The sequence below is a fragment of the Triticum aestivum genome, chromosome 6D (genome assembly GCF_018294505.1).
Source record: "Triticum aestivum cultivar Chinese Spring chromosome 6D, IWGSC CS RefSeq v2.1, whole genome shotgun sequence".
Taxonomy (NCBI): Eukaryota; Viridiplantae; Streptophyta; class Magnoliopsida; order Poales; family Poaceae; genus Triticum; species Triticum aestivum.
Genome location: NC_057811.1, coordinates 25,953,132 through 25,969,773, shown reverse-complemented (window position 1 = coordinate 25,969,773; position 16,642 = coordinate 25,953,132). Strand labels below are relative to the sequence as shown.

The window sequence follows — 16,642 nt, the reverse complement described above, 5'->3', positions numbered from 1 at the left end:
TTCCCAGCTCGCTCACCGCTGACCACCACCCACCACCCACCCGCGCAGCGGCCAACCACCATGCATCATCCCTCGCCGTTCCTCCTCCTCCTCCTCCTCGCCGCCTTGCCTCTGGTCGCCACCGCGACGACGTTCGACTGCGTCGGCGGAGTTTACAAGGCCAACAGCACCTACGAGGCCAACCTCCGCCGCCTGGCCGCCGTGCTCCCGGCCGAGACCGCCGCCTCCCAGAGCCTCCAGGCGACCCGCGGCGTGGGGTACTGGCCCAACCGGCCACGAGCCTCCTCACAGTGCTACTGGGGCGTCAGCTCTTCGTCCTGCGCCGCCTGCGTCGCCGGCGCCTTCCGGGAGGCGGAGAGGGCGTGCCCGCACGGCAAGAAGGCGGCCGTCTTCGCCCGCAACTGCACCCTCAGCCTCGCCGATTTTCCTAGAGCTCTCGGCTTCCGTGAGTTCTCTTCCCTCATCTTTTTTCCGGAGGATAATTCAGTTGGATCCACAGATTATTATTTCTCTGCCCACATTAGTCTCATCTCTCATGTGCCAAATGATCCACAGATTATTATTACTTGGTTTGCGATTGGTTACCACACCGACCTTGTGGTTGTGGCAGCCCAACATTACTAGGATTAGAACCTCTTAGGATTAGGAATTTAGGATTATTGTGAGCTTGTTTAGTCAACAGACCGCACTTGCATGCGCTTGTGATTACTCCTGGAAGAAATTAGAAGTTCAAAAACTATTTAACCATAAAATTGTTGTACACGAGAATGTGTGTCTAGACGACGGTGGTAAGAGCATCTCTCTAGCAATTCCCTACAAACTTGACTCCTCAAAGAATCCATCAAAACCTAGCTCGTCACATTTGAGGAGTTAAAAATTACGTGCACCTTGTCTTTTTCCTAAAACTCAACTCCTTATAGATCTAAACCCCATGTGGAAGTCTCTCTTTTTTCTTCTCCTTCTCCCCCCAAATATCCATTTTTCCCCACATCAAGTTCGCGGCCAACGACAACTTCTGGTCAATAAATGATGTCTAGGAAGTAGTTAGGGCCTAGAGTAGATGCTCTGCAAAAGTAATTTGATAGATGCTCATCGAGTGTGACGTGTGTGCGAGAAAGGAGACGAGGATCCCTAAAGCTCAACTCCTTATAGATCTAGACCCCATATGGAAGTCACTCTTTTTTTCTTCTTCCTTCTCCCCCAAATCCCCACTTTTTTCCTCACATCAAGCTCGCGGCCAGCGACAACTTCTGGTCAATAAATGATGTCTAGGAAGTAGCTAGGGCCTAGAGTAGATGCTCTGCAAAAGTAATTTGATAGATGCTCACCGAGTGTGACATATGTGTGCAAGAAAGAAGATGAGGATCCTTAAAGCTTAACTCTTATAGATCTAGACCCCATATGGAAGTCTCTTTTTTTTCTTCTTCCTTCTCCCTCAAATCCCCACTTTTTTCCTCACATCAAGTTCGCGGCCAGCGACAACTTCTGCTCAATAAATGATGTCTAGGAAGTAGCTAGGGCCTAGAGTAGATGCTCTGCAAAAGTAATTTGATAGATGCTCGCCGATGTGACGTACGTGTGCGCGAAAGGAGATGAGAATCACTAAAATTCAACTCCTTATAGATCTAGACCCCATATGGAAGTCTCTTTTTTCCTTCTTCCTTCTCCCCCAAATCCCCACTTTTTTCCTCACATCAAGTTCGCGGCCAGTGACAACTTCTGGTCAATAAATGATGTCTAGGAAGTAGCTAGGGCCTAGAGTAGATGCTCTGCAAAAGTAATTTGATAGATGCTCGCCGATGTGACGTACGTGTGCACGAAAGGAGATGAGAATCACTACAACTCAACTCCTTATAGATCTAGGCCCCATATGGAAGTTTCTCTTTTTTCTTCTTCCTTCTCCCCCAAATCCCCATTGTTTTCCTCACACCAAGTTTGTGGCCAACGATAACTTCTGGTCAATAAATGATGTCTAGGAAGTAGTTAGGGCCTAGAGTAGATGCTCTGCAAAAGTAATTTGATAGATGCTCACCGAGTGTGACGTATGTGTGCAAGAAAGCAGATGAGGATCCCTAAAGCTCAACTCCTTATAGATCTAGACCCCATATGGAAGTCTCTTTTTTCCTTCTTCCTTCTCCCCCAAATCCCCACTTTTTTCCTCACATCAAGTTCGCGGCCAGTGACAACTTCTGGTCAATAAATGATGTCTAGGAAGTAGCTAGGGCCTAGAGTAGATGCTCTGCAAAAGTAATTTGATAGATGCTTGCCGATGTGACATACGTGTGCGCGAAAGGAGATGAGAATCACTAAAACTCAACTCCTTATAGATCTAGACCCCATATGGAAGTTTCTCTTTTTTCTTCTTCCTTCTCCCCCAAACCTGTCCTCCATGGGCCATGGTTTGGGCACTTCTTCGACTGAATATATTCTCCTCTTCGTTGTCCTAGTAGCACGATGGCATGGCCTAGGACACAATGATTCGTCGAAATCGGCGACAACAACTGACAACCGTGTTTTCACCGGAGCCACTACCACGGGGACCAATAGAAGAGGACGAAGAAAAATATTGGCGCATTTTGCAGGCGGCGTGAAGGGAGTCAATGGGAGGTTGGCGGGGTCACTGTTGTTGGCGGGATATCGGACTGAGTCACCGGCGAGGTGTTGTGCGTTGTTGGGCATCGGGGAGGAGAGAGAGAGGGTTTAGGGAAACTTGCCCACAGGTACTCAAATTTGAGCAGGTTCGAATGGTTTGAAGAGTTTCTTCTCAAATTTTTGAGGTCTAAAGGGGTTAACTCTTCAAAAGAGGATCTTATGAGAAATTTCAGAAATTTAGGGGAAGGGCTCGGAAACATCGTTCCAAGGGAGTCAAACAGAACAGAAGTGGAGAGCTTTACCTTGGCATTGAAGGTCATCCTGAGCACTCCGTAGGTCTTCGGCTTGCACACGTCGATCTAGCGAAAGAGGTACTTGGCGCCCGGGGTCTTGTCTTGACATTCCACAGGAAGTCCCTTCGGATTTGTTTTTCCCACACACTTGACCAGCCAAGCAGGAGGGGCAAGCATAATTAGTTATAACTACCATGGCGGAGAGGAAGGAGCAGACAAGTTCGACACAACCAGGAGTGCGATGTGATCTACAATCTTATTCCACAACCTTACATGATTATTATTGCCATCCATATATATAGCATTCCACGGTTCTGCTTCTTTTCTTCCCCATATGCTCGAATTATTGGTATGCACATTCTTCCTCAAACATGAACCGAGGAAAGCTAGGTAATGCATTAACGATCAACTATGCTCACCTGGAAGCTTTATGCATTTGCATTCCACAGGCACCATCAGTTGGCTTGACCTCTTGGGTCCGGGACTCATATTTCAAGCAATTGGATTTGCATGGCTTTTCTTCCTGCTTCTGCAAGAATGGCGTGATAAAAGAAGAGCCTCTATGATGTAAGTTTCAAGAGGCACCACATTTGATGTTAAGTTGAGATAGGAAAATAATAGATGAAACAATCTACTTTGTGAATAGGAGCATATGAAAATTAATTTGCTTACCACTTACATGATGCAGGCGTTGTAGCTCTCTTCCGTCTGAAGATCAGTAGTTGGTCAACTTGGTCAGACTATTGGACATCAGCCTATTCCCAACAGGAGGAAACACTAAAATTGGGCTCTACAACAACGCTCACATGATTACCTGAATCGTGATTTGATGTTTTTTAGCGAACATGGTTTGATATTGTCCTCCAATTTGACTGTTTGCATTGGTTACCAATAATTTCCAAGGCCCACTTCATTTGTTCTGTTGTTTTCATCCTATTCTTCGGTCCACTCCTTCGATGCTCCAAATATGTATGTATTTCCAACTTGCCAGAAACAGAGTTCCAGCTTGCGGCAGATATTAACTGAACACTCCTCATCATTAAACTCTTAAACCTTGGTTGGATCACTGCTTTGTGTCATGGGCTCATTTCTCACAAATATGTTGGATATGCAAATCGCAGGAGATAGCACTATGCAAAGTTCAGAGAAAAAGCGGAGGGGGCCGTAAAATAAAGTTCTGAAGAAAAGAAGCAGTTTTGACTGGAACTAGTAGGATTTTGGGGTTTTGAGGATAGTCTCTCCACTAGGTTGAATCGCGCCTCAGCTTGGCGCATTTATTATGGCACCAATGAAAGTGATTCACTGAGCAGGCATATTAAACATAAAAGAACTGAGATCGAAGAAATTAGGCCACAAGCTCCTTCATTCAATAAATGTTCGATTTGCTAAGTGATTTTTTCCATGGGCTACAGCAGAAATTTGCATAAGTCGTTAAGCAAGAAACATGTCAGAGCAAAGTGGAAAATTAATTCTGCAATGCAAAACAAATTTGAACATAAACCTCATTGTGACTTATCAAAATCTCAACCTCGATCTGGGCTTACATGTTGATCGTATTTGTTAGAAGGGATAGAGAGAGATTGGTGGAATAGTTCGATTGTATTCCTTGAGCCTCGTGGGCATATATATACGAGTACATGATCATCTTGGAGTACAAGGCAAGGTAGAATAATATCCTACGCTATCCTAGCTTTCCTAATAATCACGATACTCAACATCCTCCCGCAGTCACAACGGTAGCGACGCAGATGGTGAGACTGGAGAATAATCCGAAGGGAAGCCGACGGACCCCCCCCCCCCCCTCCACAGTCATAACGGTCGATGCATCGCGGAGTCGTGGCTGGAGTGGAAACCGACGAGGTTGCTCAATCAAGGAGCCCTTTGTGCCGTCTGTCGATGTAGCCGAGAGCGTAGGGTGGTGTAGCAGTGGTCGAGGTAGCGTGCGAGAGACGCCGTGGTCGATGTCGAGTCGGGGGTCGCCGGTGTCGAGGTAGTCGCCCTGTAGCCACGGAAGAAGAGCAGCGGCGGCCTTAGGAGGCGGCGGAGGCGGTTAGAGAAGGAGCGCGGCGACGCTGCTTGAAGTAGGCGATAATGAACCCGACAGCGTGACGAAGACCGGCGCGGACGGTGATGTTCCCACGCCAAGGGAGGCGGCGCGGCGCATATCACATGGAAGTCGGCGCGCGTCAATGGCGGTGGCCTGCGGGCCGCAGCGCTCCGGCCCGAAGGGGCAACGCCGCCGCGGCGGGCAGGTCGGGGCGACGGCGGGGAAGACGTCATGGCGGTTGCAGGGATCGCATGCCATGCTCGCTACGGCCTGACGGGACGACGCAGCGGCAGCGCGAGGGTCGGTGCAGCCTCGAGGACAGCCTGGAGCGGACGGCCTCAGTGCGGCGGTTGACCACGCGCCGCGCCACTATGGCCCGAAGGGGCGACACAGTAGCAACGCGCGAGTTGTTACAACCACGGGAACGGCCTCAGGGAGGCAACGGGTACCACATGACGACGCGGCGGCGGCGCGGATCGGTGCAGCTACGGGGAGAACCACGGGGCGGCGGCCCTGCGGCCCAACGCAACGGCAGCCCGTTGCTCGATCGATGGAGGCGCTCATACTCGATGATGATTTTCAAAGACCTGTGAAGCTGCATGCAGACGGCTGATTAAACCGAGAACACAGCAAGCAAGGTCGAGAAGATGCGGACGACGAGACGCGCAGGGATGCAAGCAGTGGTGCAGCCGACGGGAACCAGCCTTGTGCACGGATGCATGCATGCATGCACCCAAGCATACCCGCACGTGAAGCAGCCCACATGCAAGTAGCAAGACTTGCACAGGTTGCATGATTCACAACCGGTGTAGATCGACATGGCCTGATGAGCAGCCGCGAGCGGCCGGCTACACCATGCCCGCATGCGGGACGATGTGCCAGTCAATGACGGCGCAACCGGCCACCGCAACAGCACACGCATTGCACGCGTGAACCAGGGGCACCGGCAACATATCCGGGTGAAGGCGGGAGTTGCTGTTGAGGTCGGAGCAGAGACGCGTTGTAGATGACAAACGACGACGGGCGACGCAAACCCATCTTTGATCAGAAAAACAAAAAGAAACGCCGATCAAGACGACCGCGCGTGAGAGAGAAAAATCCGGATACAAAATCAGGAAAAAGACTCTCTAGGGCAGCCGATCAACACGACTGACGGACGAACCCTAGGTACGGGCGACGCGGCTCCCGGCGGCGGTCATGGAGGCCGACCGCCCCAGGGGCGGCGCGCGGGGCGGAAGCGGTGGGCGATGGCTAGGGTTAGATCGGTTAGGCTGATATCATGTTATAAGGGATAGAAAGATATTGGTGAAATAGTTCGATGTATTGCTTGAGCCTGCTACCTCTTGAGCATGCGTTTGTTTTTTCCCTGAAGAGGAAAGGGTGATGCAGCAAAGTAGCGTAAGTATTTTCCTCAGTTTTTGAGAACCAAGGTATCAATCCATTATGAGGCCACACGCAAGTCCCTCGTACCTACACAAACAAATAAGAACCTTGCAACCAACGCGATAAAGCGGTTGTCAATCCCTTCACGGCCACTTACAAAAGTAAGATCTGATAGAGATGATAAGATAATATTTTTTATATTTTTATGATAAAGATTGAAAGTAAAAATTAAAAAATAAACGGCGAAAGAAAATAGCTAGTTGACGAAAGATTAATATGATGGAAAATAGACCAGGGGTCATAGGATTCACTAGTGGATTCTCTCAAGATAGCATAAGTATTACGGTGGGTGAATAAATTACTGTCGAGCAATTGATAGAAAAATGCATAATTATGAGAATATTTAGGCATGATCATGTATATAGGCATCACGTCCGTGGCAAGTAGACCGACTCCTGCCTGCATCTACTACTATTACTCCACCCATCGACCGCTATCCAGTATGCATCTAGAATATTAAGTTTATCAGAACAGAGTAACGCATTAGGTAAGATGACATGATGTAGAGGGATAAACTCAAGCAATATTATATAAACCCATCTTTTTATTCTCGATGGCAACAATACAATACGTGTCGTTTTCCCTACTATCACTGGAATCGAGCACCGCACCCTACTAGGAAAAGACTAATTAGTGGCGCACCTATTTTTGCGATTAATGACGCACTATAGGTGCGCCACTATTACCACGCCACTAGTAACAAATAATAATGGTGCGCCATTACTATCGGTACTATGCTTAAAAGTGCGCCATTACTATCTGACTTAGTAATGGCGCACTTGGTACGCCATTACTAACAATTTTTTTTCAAATCTGTTTCCAAATTTTTTAAAAGAAAATTTTCAAAAAAAAATCAATTTTTTTTCTTAATCTCAGGTCACTATGCTTAATCTCAAGTCAAATCACACTCCGTAATCAAACTTTCCGGAAGGTCACCCATCCTCACACTACTCCAGTCCGAGCACGCTTAACTTTAAAGTTCTATCCAACCCCAGCACCAGCTCACTTCACAGGCACTTGTTGATATATCTATCATATCAATTCTATTAAACCTTGTTGATGTCTAGGACTTTGTTCATGTTCATGAGTGTGATGAAATTTTGAAAAAATATTTCAAACTTTCCGATCATATTACGTATCATATTTCGAAAAAAAAAATCCAAAAAAAAAATTTGGCGCACCTAGCAAAGGTGCGCCACTAGTAAGTTTGATTTTTTTTTCCATTTTCCCCCTCTAGATCTTAAAAGCCCCATATCTTTCGTTTTGTTAGGTTTTTGGGTATTCTGAAAATCTTGAACAAGGTTCCCCCCGTTCAATTCGGATGTAATTTTTCGAGTAGATGATTTTTTATATAAAAAACTTTTTAGTCCGAGTTCGTATGCAAAAGTTATGCCCATTTTACTAAATTCCAGAGAGATTTTGCAGATAAAGTCGAAATTCATATTTGTAAATTTTCCCAACAACTAGACCACATTTCACATGGGAAACTTATTTTCTTTTGTTTTTTTGATCATTTTCTTTTCTTTTTTCTAAAACTGAAAAGGCGGTCCACAGAGGGGGTGGGTTGCAAAAATGTTAGTAATGGCGCATCACCTAACAATGCGCCATTAGTAACCAGGTTACTAATGGCGCACCTGTTACATGGTGCGCCACATCTCCTATGCCTATGAGATTACTAGTTTGAACTAGTAATGGCGCACTATACACTGGTGCGCCATTACTAGTTTTGAAAAAAAAAAGTAAAAAAAAATTTGTTAGTAGTGGTGCACAGAGTGTGTGGTGCGTCATTACTAGTTAAAACTAGTAATGTTTACTAGTAATGACGCACTATGCCCTGGTGCGCCATTACTAGTTTTGGAAAAATAAAAAAAATTGTTAGTAGTGGCGCACCGTGGGTGTGGTGCGCCATCAGTGATATGGACATTAATGGCGTACCTACACATGGTGCGCCACTGCTATATAGCAGTGGCGCACCACATATGTGGTGCGCCATTAATGTCCATATTAGCTATAGCCCTATTCCTAGTAGTGGCATGATTGAACCCAAAGCTAAGCACTTCTCCCATTGCAAGAAAGATCAATCTAGTAGGCCAAACCAAACTGATAATTCGAAGAGACTTGCAAAGATAACCAATCATACATAAAAGAATTCAGAGAAGATTCAAATATTGTTCATAGATAATTTTAATCATAAACCCACAATTCATCGGATCTCGACAAACACACCGCAAAAAGAGTTACATCGAATAGATCTCCAAGAAGATCGAGGAGAACTTTGTATTGAGATCGAAAAAGAGAGAAGAAGCCATCTAGCTAATAACTATGGACCCGAAGGTCTGTGGTAAACTACTCACACATCATCGGAGAGGCTATGGTGTTGATGTAGAAGCCCTCCGTGATCGATGCCCCCTACGGCGAAGCGCCGGAAAAGGCCCCAAGATGGGATCTCACGGGTACAGAAGGTTGCGGCGATGGAATTAGGTTTTCGTGGTGCTCCTCGATGGTTTCGGGGTACGTAGGTATATATAGGAGAAAGAAGTGGGTCGGTGGAGCCACGAGGGGCCCACGAGGGTGGAGGGCGCGCCCAGGAGGTAGGCGTGCCCCATGCCTTGTGGCCTCCTCGTTGATTGGTTGACGTCCACTCCAAGTCCTCTGGATCACGTTTGTTCCAAAAATCACGCTCCCGAAGGTTTCATTTCGTTTGGATTCCGTTTGATATTCTTTTTCTGCGAAACACTAAATAGGCAAAAAACAGCAATTTATACTGAGCCTTGGGTTAATAGGTTAGTCCCAAAAATAATATAAAAGTGTATAATAAAGCCCATTAAACATCCAAAACAGAATATATAATAGCATGGAGAAATCAAAAGGTGAATATATAATAGCATGAATATATAATATCTCTGCACACAATACACATGAGCCAAAATAAGAAGGGTGAACTCCGGGTTGTATGTTGACATTGACCAGCTTTTCCCAAAGAGCAGTGAATTGCTCAATGTGAATGAGCGCCATTCCCTGTTGGTTATCTATGTGATTAACCCAAGCATTATCCTTCAAAGCCTTGTCGACGCGGGTCCCTTTTTTGCCGGAAATCTCGATTTTTTTATGCAATGTCTTTAGGCCTCAACCCCTATAGCCAAGATGACCCCCAAAATCTCATAGTTGTACCATCACCAATAGTAAGCTTAGTGGCCGCCTCAAAGAGTTCCTGATCCTCATTGTCGTACGGTGTCCCCAAGCCAAGCCAAGCTCTCGGAGGGTCATCCCATTCAAGTCATAACCATCTTAAGCGCAATGCAGTAGCAAACTTTCCAATGTTACGATGCCCAAGCCCCCAAAACTCCTTACACTTGCAGACTAGCTCGCAATTAATTTTACACTTGCCACCGGACACCTTGTCCGAACCATCCCAAAGATATGCGCATTGCAAGGAGTCAATCTTCCTAAACATCTCCGCCGAAAGGTCAAGTAGTGTAAGATGATAAATGGTCACCGATGTGAGCACTTATTTGACGAAAGTCACTTGACTTGTAATAGCCACATGCCTCCCAGTCCAAGGTGCAAGCTTCCCAACAGCTTTATCTTCCAAGTGTTGCAAGTGGACCCTCCTTAATCTTTTGATCGCAAGCAGTAAACCAAGATAACAGATGGGGTAGGAAGAACGGTAGGCTGGGAAGGACTGCAGGGTGTCATCAAGATCATTGCCTTCATACCAGATAGGCGCAATCAGACTCTTAACACAATTAGTGACCAAGCATGTGTGGCGACGAGGAATTGGATAGGGGCACCGAAAACAGTCGCATCGTCGGCGTACAGTGAAGCTCGAATGACCGTGTGTTGACCACCAAGAGGGTTGAGGTGCCCTTGCTCAAAATATGGTGCAACGGGTCGATGGCGAGCATGAAGAGTAAAGGGGACAGTGGGTCGCCTTGTCAAAGGCCTCGTCCATGCTTAATCAAATCCCCGACGACCCCGTTGAGGTGAACCCTGGGAAAGGCCGATGAGAGCAAATCCGAGATCCATCCCCGAAAGTGGGGGGAGAAGCCATGACGAGTGAGCATGTCCATGAGGTAGTCCCCACCTAATAGAGTCAAAGGCCTTTTAATGTCGATCTTAAAAAAAGAGCATTATGTCTTGGTGCACTGGCAACGTCGGGCCATATTTTGGACGCAGAGGTCTCAAAGTACTATCAAATTGAAAGTGTGTTCCACATGCACGATTACCGTTGTACGTCGAGCAAAAGCATGAGTTCGAAGAATCCAAATGATCACAACCATTTAACTACCTTATTCAATGTGTCAGGGTATTCTAACGATATACTACCTCTTTTCCAGTTTATAGGGCTCAATTCAAAAATCTCACCAACCAAGGTAGATGGTGAGTGGTGGACAATTTTTGTAGTTTGCAAAACCACTCAATTAATGCGTTTGTTTTCCTTAAAAATTATGTTTACCAATGCATTAATTGTAATGCATGCATGCATAAAGTACATGCATTGGTCAATTTTCTTTTAACTTGCCTGCAATGATTTATTGCACCTTGAAATCTGAACATGTGATGGGAACAACCAAATTGAGACTTGTAAAATGGGAAAACTAAAATTTTGAGATAAGCCCTATAAGAGCAAGTACAATAGCGGGCTTATAGCCTGCTTACATGGCAATTTTGACTATGTGAAGAAGAGAGACATGAAAAAATGAGGGGAGTGGGCTCTCATGCAAGAGCCTAGCTATATGAGCGCTCCTAGGTAAATACAATAAATGTGTAGAAAGAGATAGGGAGAAGAAGGAAAAAAGTAGCATTCTTATCGGTAAATCACGAGTGGACATGCAGCCACGCGCGGTCGTTATCCACACCGCATGTTTCCATGTGGTTCGTGCAACTCGAATACTTATGGCCGGTATAACATTTTCTATTCCCCGTATGCCATTTGGTATAGCCCGCGTATTTGCAACTGACATCTGCAGGAGATGGCCTGCAAGGCAGGCTCAGGCATTGAAGTGAGGGAAGCATTCATTACATTTACATCCAGTTCCAACAGCTTGCTGCACCATGCTCCCCACTGTCTTTTTAAACTTCGGGCTAGCTTGTCATTGCTGCCCAACCCTCCTTCCCATTGCTCCTTCTCCATTTCTCTCAGTCTTGCCGCAGCTCACAAGCATGTGTTCTTCTCCCCACCTGTTTTGGCTGCTCAACTCATCTTCTCTTGCCCTCACTTCATAGACTAACGGCAGTTGAGAAGTATGTGTTCATCTATGTCCCAACGCAGCTCTACACCACCTGCATCTCATTTCACCGCAACCCAGCTGGTGGCTCCTCTCCCTCTCATTCATTGCCCAGAGTGCAACACGGGGGTGTAAGTTCGCCATCGACCTTTCCATCCATCTATCGTTCTCAGGCCGATTTTTTTTGTGCGGCATGGAGGATGCAGGATCTGGGTGTAGGAATCAGCAAGGAGTAGACCCTTCTTGCGGCTTACGAACTTTTTCATCCCGTGCCACTCTTGTGGCCATGTTCTTCGTCCACAACAACTGAAGCTCAACCACACAGCAAAAAGATCGTCGCCGTCATCATTTTTTTAGCACTATAAACCCATTAGATCGTCTGACGTGTGACATGTAGTACAAGTATTTACTTTCTGCACCATGTCGCTCCATGTAACTGCTAGTGGGCTGTGCGTGCTCATGTACTAATAAAGTAGATTGATATGTTGTACTTAAAGAGCAGTAAGACAGTTTAATTTCCGTTGGGCGGCTAACCATGCAAGTCTAATTTTAATCCTCATGTGATACGCACCAAATCAGCAAGAAGTGACCCTTTTAAGCCACCAGATATAAAATATTGACGCGCTACCGTCAGTCGTTTAATGGCAGCCAATGAAGCATAAATGCCTCCTGACAGCCATGCAGCCACCCAACAGGGATTAATGGACATGGAGATGATGTCAAAGAGCCATGCCCAGGACTTTCCCCAAACCATCGCTCATGCTAAGGTCAAACAGACGAAACAGATGTGATCGCCTAGTGCCATACCTAAGAATCAACCAGACGGGATCGATTTGAGATTAAAATGCTAACCTGAGAGAGAGAAAGAGAGAGATGAGAAAATACCACCCAGCTAACAGACACGGGGCATAGCTAATGGACATGGCCTTATGCAGTGAGCACCCCGAACCTGAACTCTCCCTCAAAAAAGTTGACATGCTAATGTATGAATAGGATGAACAAATGTCAGCGCGTTCGATAATACCCAAATAAACAAAAGACGTAGGATCAGATATAGTGTCTGAGATGCTACTATGCAAGTCTCCGCTTTTCCCAAGGCCACAGCTTGAGTACAGTACACGTCACCAGCGAGTCTGTGTGCTTAATGATGTCTACTAATCGCAAGAGCAGTTATGCCATCGCCCAAACTGTGACATGGGCAGACAAGCCTGTATTCATACGAACATAAATGCCCTCTGAGTTCTAGCCCACTAGCGGGACGTATCACGCGAAGTATTCACGAGCACTGGTGATTAACATGTCAGGTATAGCGAATGTGCCTATATTAAGTAGCAATCGCGATGCGCGCGCGGACGCACTGGATTACGGCATCGCGTGGCCGCATGTCCCAAAAATTCGCGTCCCTTATCGGTAAATCACGAGTGGACATGCAGCCACGCGCGGTCGTTATCCACACCGCATGTTTCCATGTGGTTCGTGCAACTCGAATCCCAAAAATTCGCGTCCATTATTCTTATAGCTAACCTTATAGCTAACATTATTATATGAGTGGCTACAAGTGATAACTATATATGACATGGCAACATCATATAGCCATCAATTAGCTATATTATTAACCATGCTCTAAACCGGAAAGGAGGGAGTATCCATCACACCACCCACAATCTGGAAACAATATTAACTACATTAATTGTAATTTGGAAATAACACTAATTGCATTAATGGCAATTAATCTTGAAATCAACAATGATTGCAATTTATTTAGAAACAACAACCACTAGTACTATCCAGCCGGATCAAATTGGTGACATCTCTCGCGGAAGCTCAACCAATCCATGTCTCCTTTCTCCGGTGAAATACACTTCGGTTCCTGGTTGTATATACACTCTATATGGAGATTTCCTTTTTAATTATTAAACAGAAAGTCAAAATAGTTCAGAATTTTTTTTAGAACAAACTTGACTTACTTTTTCACTAGTATGTAAATTTCCACGAAATAAAAATCAATGTTAACATCACAGTGAAAAAGACAATTTATTTGTTATTATAGGCCACTATTCACACTATTTTGGCCAAAATTTTGTCTTTTTTGAAAATAAGTCAAAGGGGGATTCTTTTTTTGTGAAAATTTTCTCACAAGTACAATGTAAGGTCAAGTTTATTTCAAAAATATTTTCAGGATTTTTTGACTTTTTGTTGAATTACTAAATTATTTTTTCATATAGGGTGTATATGTCCCCATAGACCAAAAGTTCCCCCTCCCTTTCTCCGTCCCTTCCTCTTTCTTTCTCACCCCTCTATTTTTCTAGAGAAAATCTCCATCCCTCTCCGGCCGCCAAACGTGACCCTCCATGGAGTCAAAGTCGTCGTCCACGCACCGCCACCGCTGACGTGCCTGTATCCTCTCCACATGCTCCACTTTTTGTACAACAAGTCCTTTTGCCGGCCCACCCACCGCCGATCACCAGCCAGTCAGCCACCATGCAGCAGTCCTCGCCCTTGCTCTTGCTCCCCCTCCTCCTCGCCGCCGCCGCGCCTCTCCTCACCGCCGCAGAAACGATCTACTGCTTCGGTGGAGTACACAAGACCAACAGCACCTACGGGGCCAACCTCCACCGCCTGGCCGCCGTCCTCCCGGCCGAGACCGCCTCCTCCCAGGGCCTCCAGGCGTCCCGTGCCGTGGGCTACTGGCCTAACCGGGTGCGAGCCTCCTCTCGCTGCGAGCCCCCTGGCGTCGACTCTTCGTCCTGTGCCGCCTGCCTCGCCGGCGCCTTCCGGGAGGCGGAGAGCGCGTGCCCGTACGGCAGGAAGGTGCTCGTCTTGGCCGGCAACTGCACTCTCCGACTCGGTGGCAATTTTTCTAGATCTCTCGGCTTGGGTGAGGGCGGGTTCTCTGGCATCTCTTCTCTAGAAGGTAAGTTTTGTTTTACAGGATCCACAGATTATTATTTTTCTGCGCACATTAGTCTCATGTGCTAAATAATCTCGTGCATCTTGTGGCGGCCCAATTTTTTACTGTACTTGGTTTGCGACTGGTTACCACACTGACCTTGTGGTTGTGGCAGCCGAATATTAGTAGGATTAGCTAGAGCCTCTTAGGATTATTGGGCGATTGTGATTACTCATGCAAGAAATTAGAAGCTCAAAAACTGTATGCCCATAAAGCGCTGTACACGAGAACGTGTGTCTACTGTATAGACGGTGGTAAGAGCATCCCTAGAAAGACCCTCAAAAAAATAGAGCATCTCTAGCAATTCCCTTTAAAAACATGACTCCTCCGAGAATCCTAAAAATTTTGCTCGTCAAATTTGAGGAGTTAAAATTATGCACACATAGCCCTTTCCCTAAAACATAACTCCCATGTGGAAGTCTTGTCTTTTCTTCTTCATCCTTCTTCCCCCAAATCCCCTCTTTTTTCCTCGCATCAAGTTTGCAGCCAACGACGACTTCTGGCCAATAGATGGTGCCCATGAGCCAGCTAGGGCCTAGAGTAGATGATGTGCAAAAATAATTTGATAGATGCTCACCGAGCGTGAAGTATGTGTGCGAGGAAGGAGACAAGAAAGTCGGTGAAATTCGTCATCCATGGGCCACAGTTTGGGCACCACTTCACCTGAACTCCTCTTTGCTCTCCTAGTAGCACAATGGCGTGCTCTAGGACGCAATGATTCATCGTAATTGGCAACAACGGCCGACACTCATGTTTTCACCAAAGCCACCACCACGGGGACCAATAGAAGAGGACCAGAGGACGAAACAAAATATTGCCGAATTTTTATAGGCGATGTGTGGAGTCAATGGGAGGTCGACGGGGGTGACTTCTCGTGGTCACGGATGTCGGCAGGGCGATCGGATGCGTCCCCAGGAGGTGTTGCACGCTGCTAGCCGTCGAGGGAGAGAGAGGATGTAGGGAGACTAGCCCGCGGCTACTCAAATTTGAGTAGGTTCGAATGGTCTAAGGAGTTTCCTCAAATTTTTGAGATCTAAAGGGGTTAACTCTTCAAAAGAGGATCTCATGAGGATTATAGAAATTTAGGGGAGGGCTCGGAAACATCGTTCCAAGGGAGTAAGATTGAACCGAGATGGAGAACTTTACCTTGGCATTGAGAAGGTCAGTGATCCCGCCCTCTGTAGGTCTTCGACTTGCACACGTCGATCCAATGGACAAGGCACTTGGCATCCGGGGCCTTGTCCTAGACATTCTTTGGAATTTTTTTCCCACACACTTGATCAGCTAGGCAGGAGAGGCAAACAGAATTAGTTGGAAAAAACAAACCATATGGCGGAAGACGGTGGAGCGGATAAGCTCAGTATAGCTAGACAGTGCGATGTGATCTACAATCTTGTTCCACAACATTGCATGATTATTATTGCCATCCATATATTGAGATATATATATAGCATTGCAAGATTCTGCTTTTTTTTTCTTCCCCATATGCTCGAATTATTGGTATGCACCTTCTCCTAATGGCAATGCATTAGTGATCTACTATGTCCAGATGGAAGCACTATCTATTTATATGCCACAGGCGACAACAGTTGGTTTCGCCTCTTGGGTCCGACGACACTGATATTTCAAGCAATTGGATTCGCATGGCTTTTCTTCATGCTTTTGCAAGAATGGCGTGATAAAAGAAGAGCCTCCATGATGTAAGTTTCGAGAAGCACCACATTTGATGTTAAGTTGAGATAAAGGAGGGAAAAATATACGTATTAAACAATGTACTTTGTGAATATGAGCATATGTAAAATTAATTTCCTTACCTCTTTACATGATGCAGGCATTGTAGCTCTCTTCCATCTGGAGATCAGTAGCTGATAGACTTGGTCAGACTATTGGACATCAGCCTATTCCCAACAAGAGGAAACACTAAAATCGGGCTCTACAACAACGCTCGCATGATTACCTGAATCGTGATTTGATTTTTTTTGGCGAAGAATGGTTTAATATTGTCCTCCAATTTGAATGTTCGCATTGGTTACGAATAAAGGGCCAGTTCGTTCGTTCTGTTGTTTTCATCTTATTCTTGGACCCACTC

The 16,642-nt window shown here is 46.1% G+C and overlaps 2 protein-coding genes across 3 annotated transcripts; both read left to right on the top strand.

Annotated features, from left to right (window-relative positions):
- On the top strand, positions 1 to 3,907 carry LOC123140879 (cysteine-rich receptor-like protein kinase 10). Its single transcript, XM_044560143.1, has 3 exons — positions 1 to 445; positions 3,335 to 3,452; positions 3,574 to 3,907. Exons 1-3 carry the CDS (start codon positions 61 to 63, stop codon positions 3,605 to 3,607), a joined length of 537 nt encoding a protein of 178 aa, XP_044416078.1. The 5' UTR covers positions 1 to 60; the 3' UTR covers positions 3,608 to 3,907.
- A 10,056-nt stretch (positions 3,908 to 13,963) lies between these two features.
- Positions 13,964 to 16,642, top strand: LOC123143211 (cysteine-rich receptor-like protein kinase 10). 2 transcript variants are annotated; one of them, XR_006470730.1, is made up of 3 exons: positions 13,964 to 14,517; positions 16,086 to 16,253; positions 16,385 to 16,642. XR_006470730.1 is itself a non-coding variant. In XM_044562056.1 (3 exons), the coding sequence occupies exons 1-3, from the start codon at positions 14,085 to 14,087 to the stop codon at positions 16,416 to 16,418; spliced, it is 618 nt and encodes a 205-aa protein (XP_044417991.1). In that variant the 5' UTR covers positions 13,987 to 14,084; the 3' UTR covers positions 16,419 to 16,642. The 2 variants fall into 2 exon arrangements, 1 of the variants encoding a protein (XP_044417991.1); XM_044562056.1 differs by having other exon boundaries at positions 13,987 to 14,517; positions 16,103 to 16,253.

Bases quoted from the DNA above. Each gene is read 5' to 3' on its own strand.
- LOC123140879 (XM_044560143.1), top strand. From the start codon at position 61: ATGCATCATCCCTCGCCGTTCCTCCTCCTCCTCCTCCTCGCCGCCTTG. The intron at 446-3,334 runs GTGAGTTCTCTT...TGCATTCCACAG, and splicing joins TCCTAGAGCTCTCGGCTTCC to GCACCATCAGTTGGCTTGAC. The intron at 3,453-3,573 runs GTAAGTTTCAAG...TACATGATGCAG, and splicing joins AAAAGAAGAGCCTCTATGAT to GCGTTGTAGCTCTCTTCCGT.
- LOC123143211 (XM_044562056.1), top strand. From the start codon at position 14,085: ATGCAGCAGTCCTCGCCCTTGCTCTTGCTCCCCCTCCTCCTCGCCGCC. The intron at 14,518-16,102 runs GTAAGTTTTGTT...TACTATGTCCAG, and splicing joins TGGCATCTCTTCTCTAGAAG to ATGGAAGCACTATCTATTTA. The intron at 16,254-16,384 runs GTAAGTTTCGAG...TACATGATGCAG, and splicing joins AAAAGAAGAGCCTCCATGAT to GCATTGTAGCTCTCTTCCAT.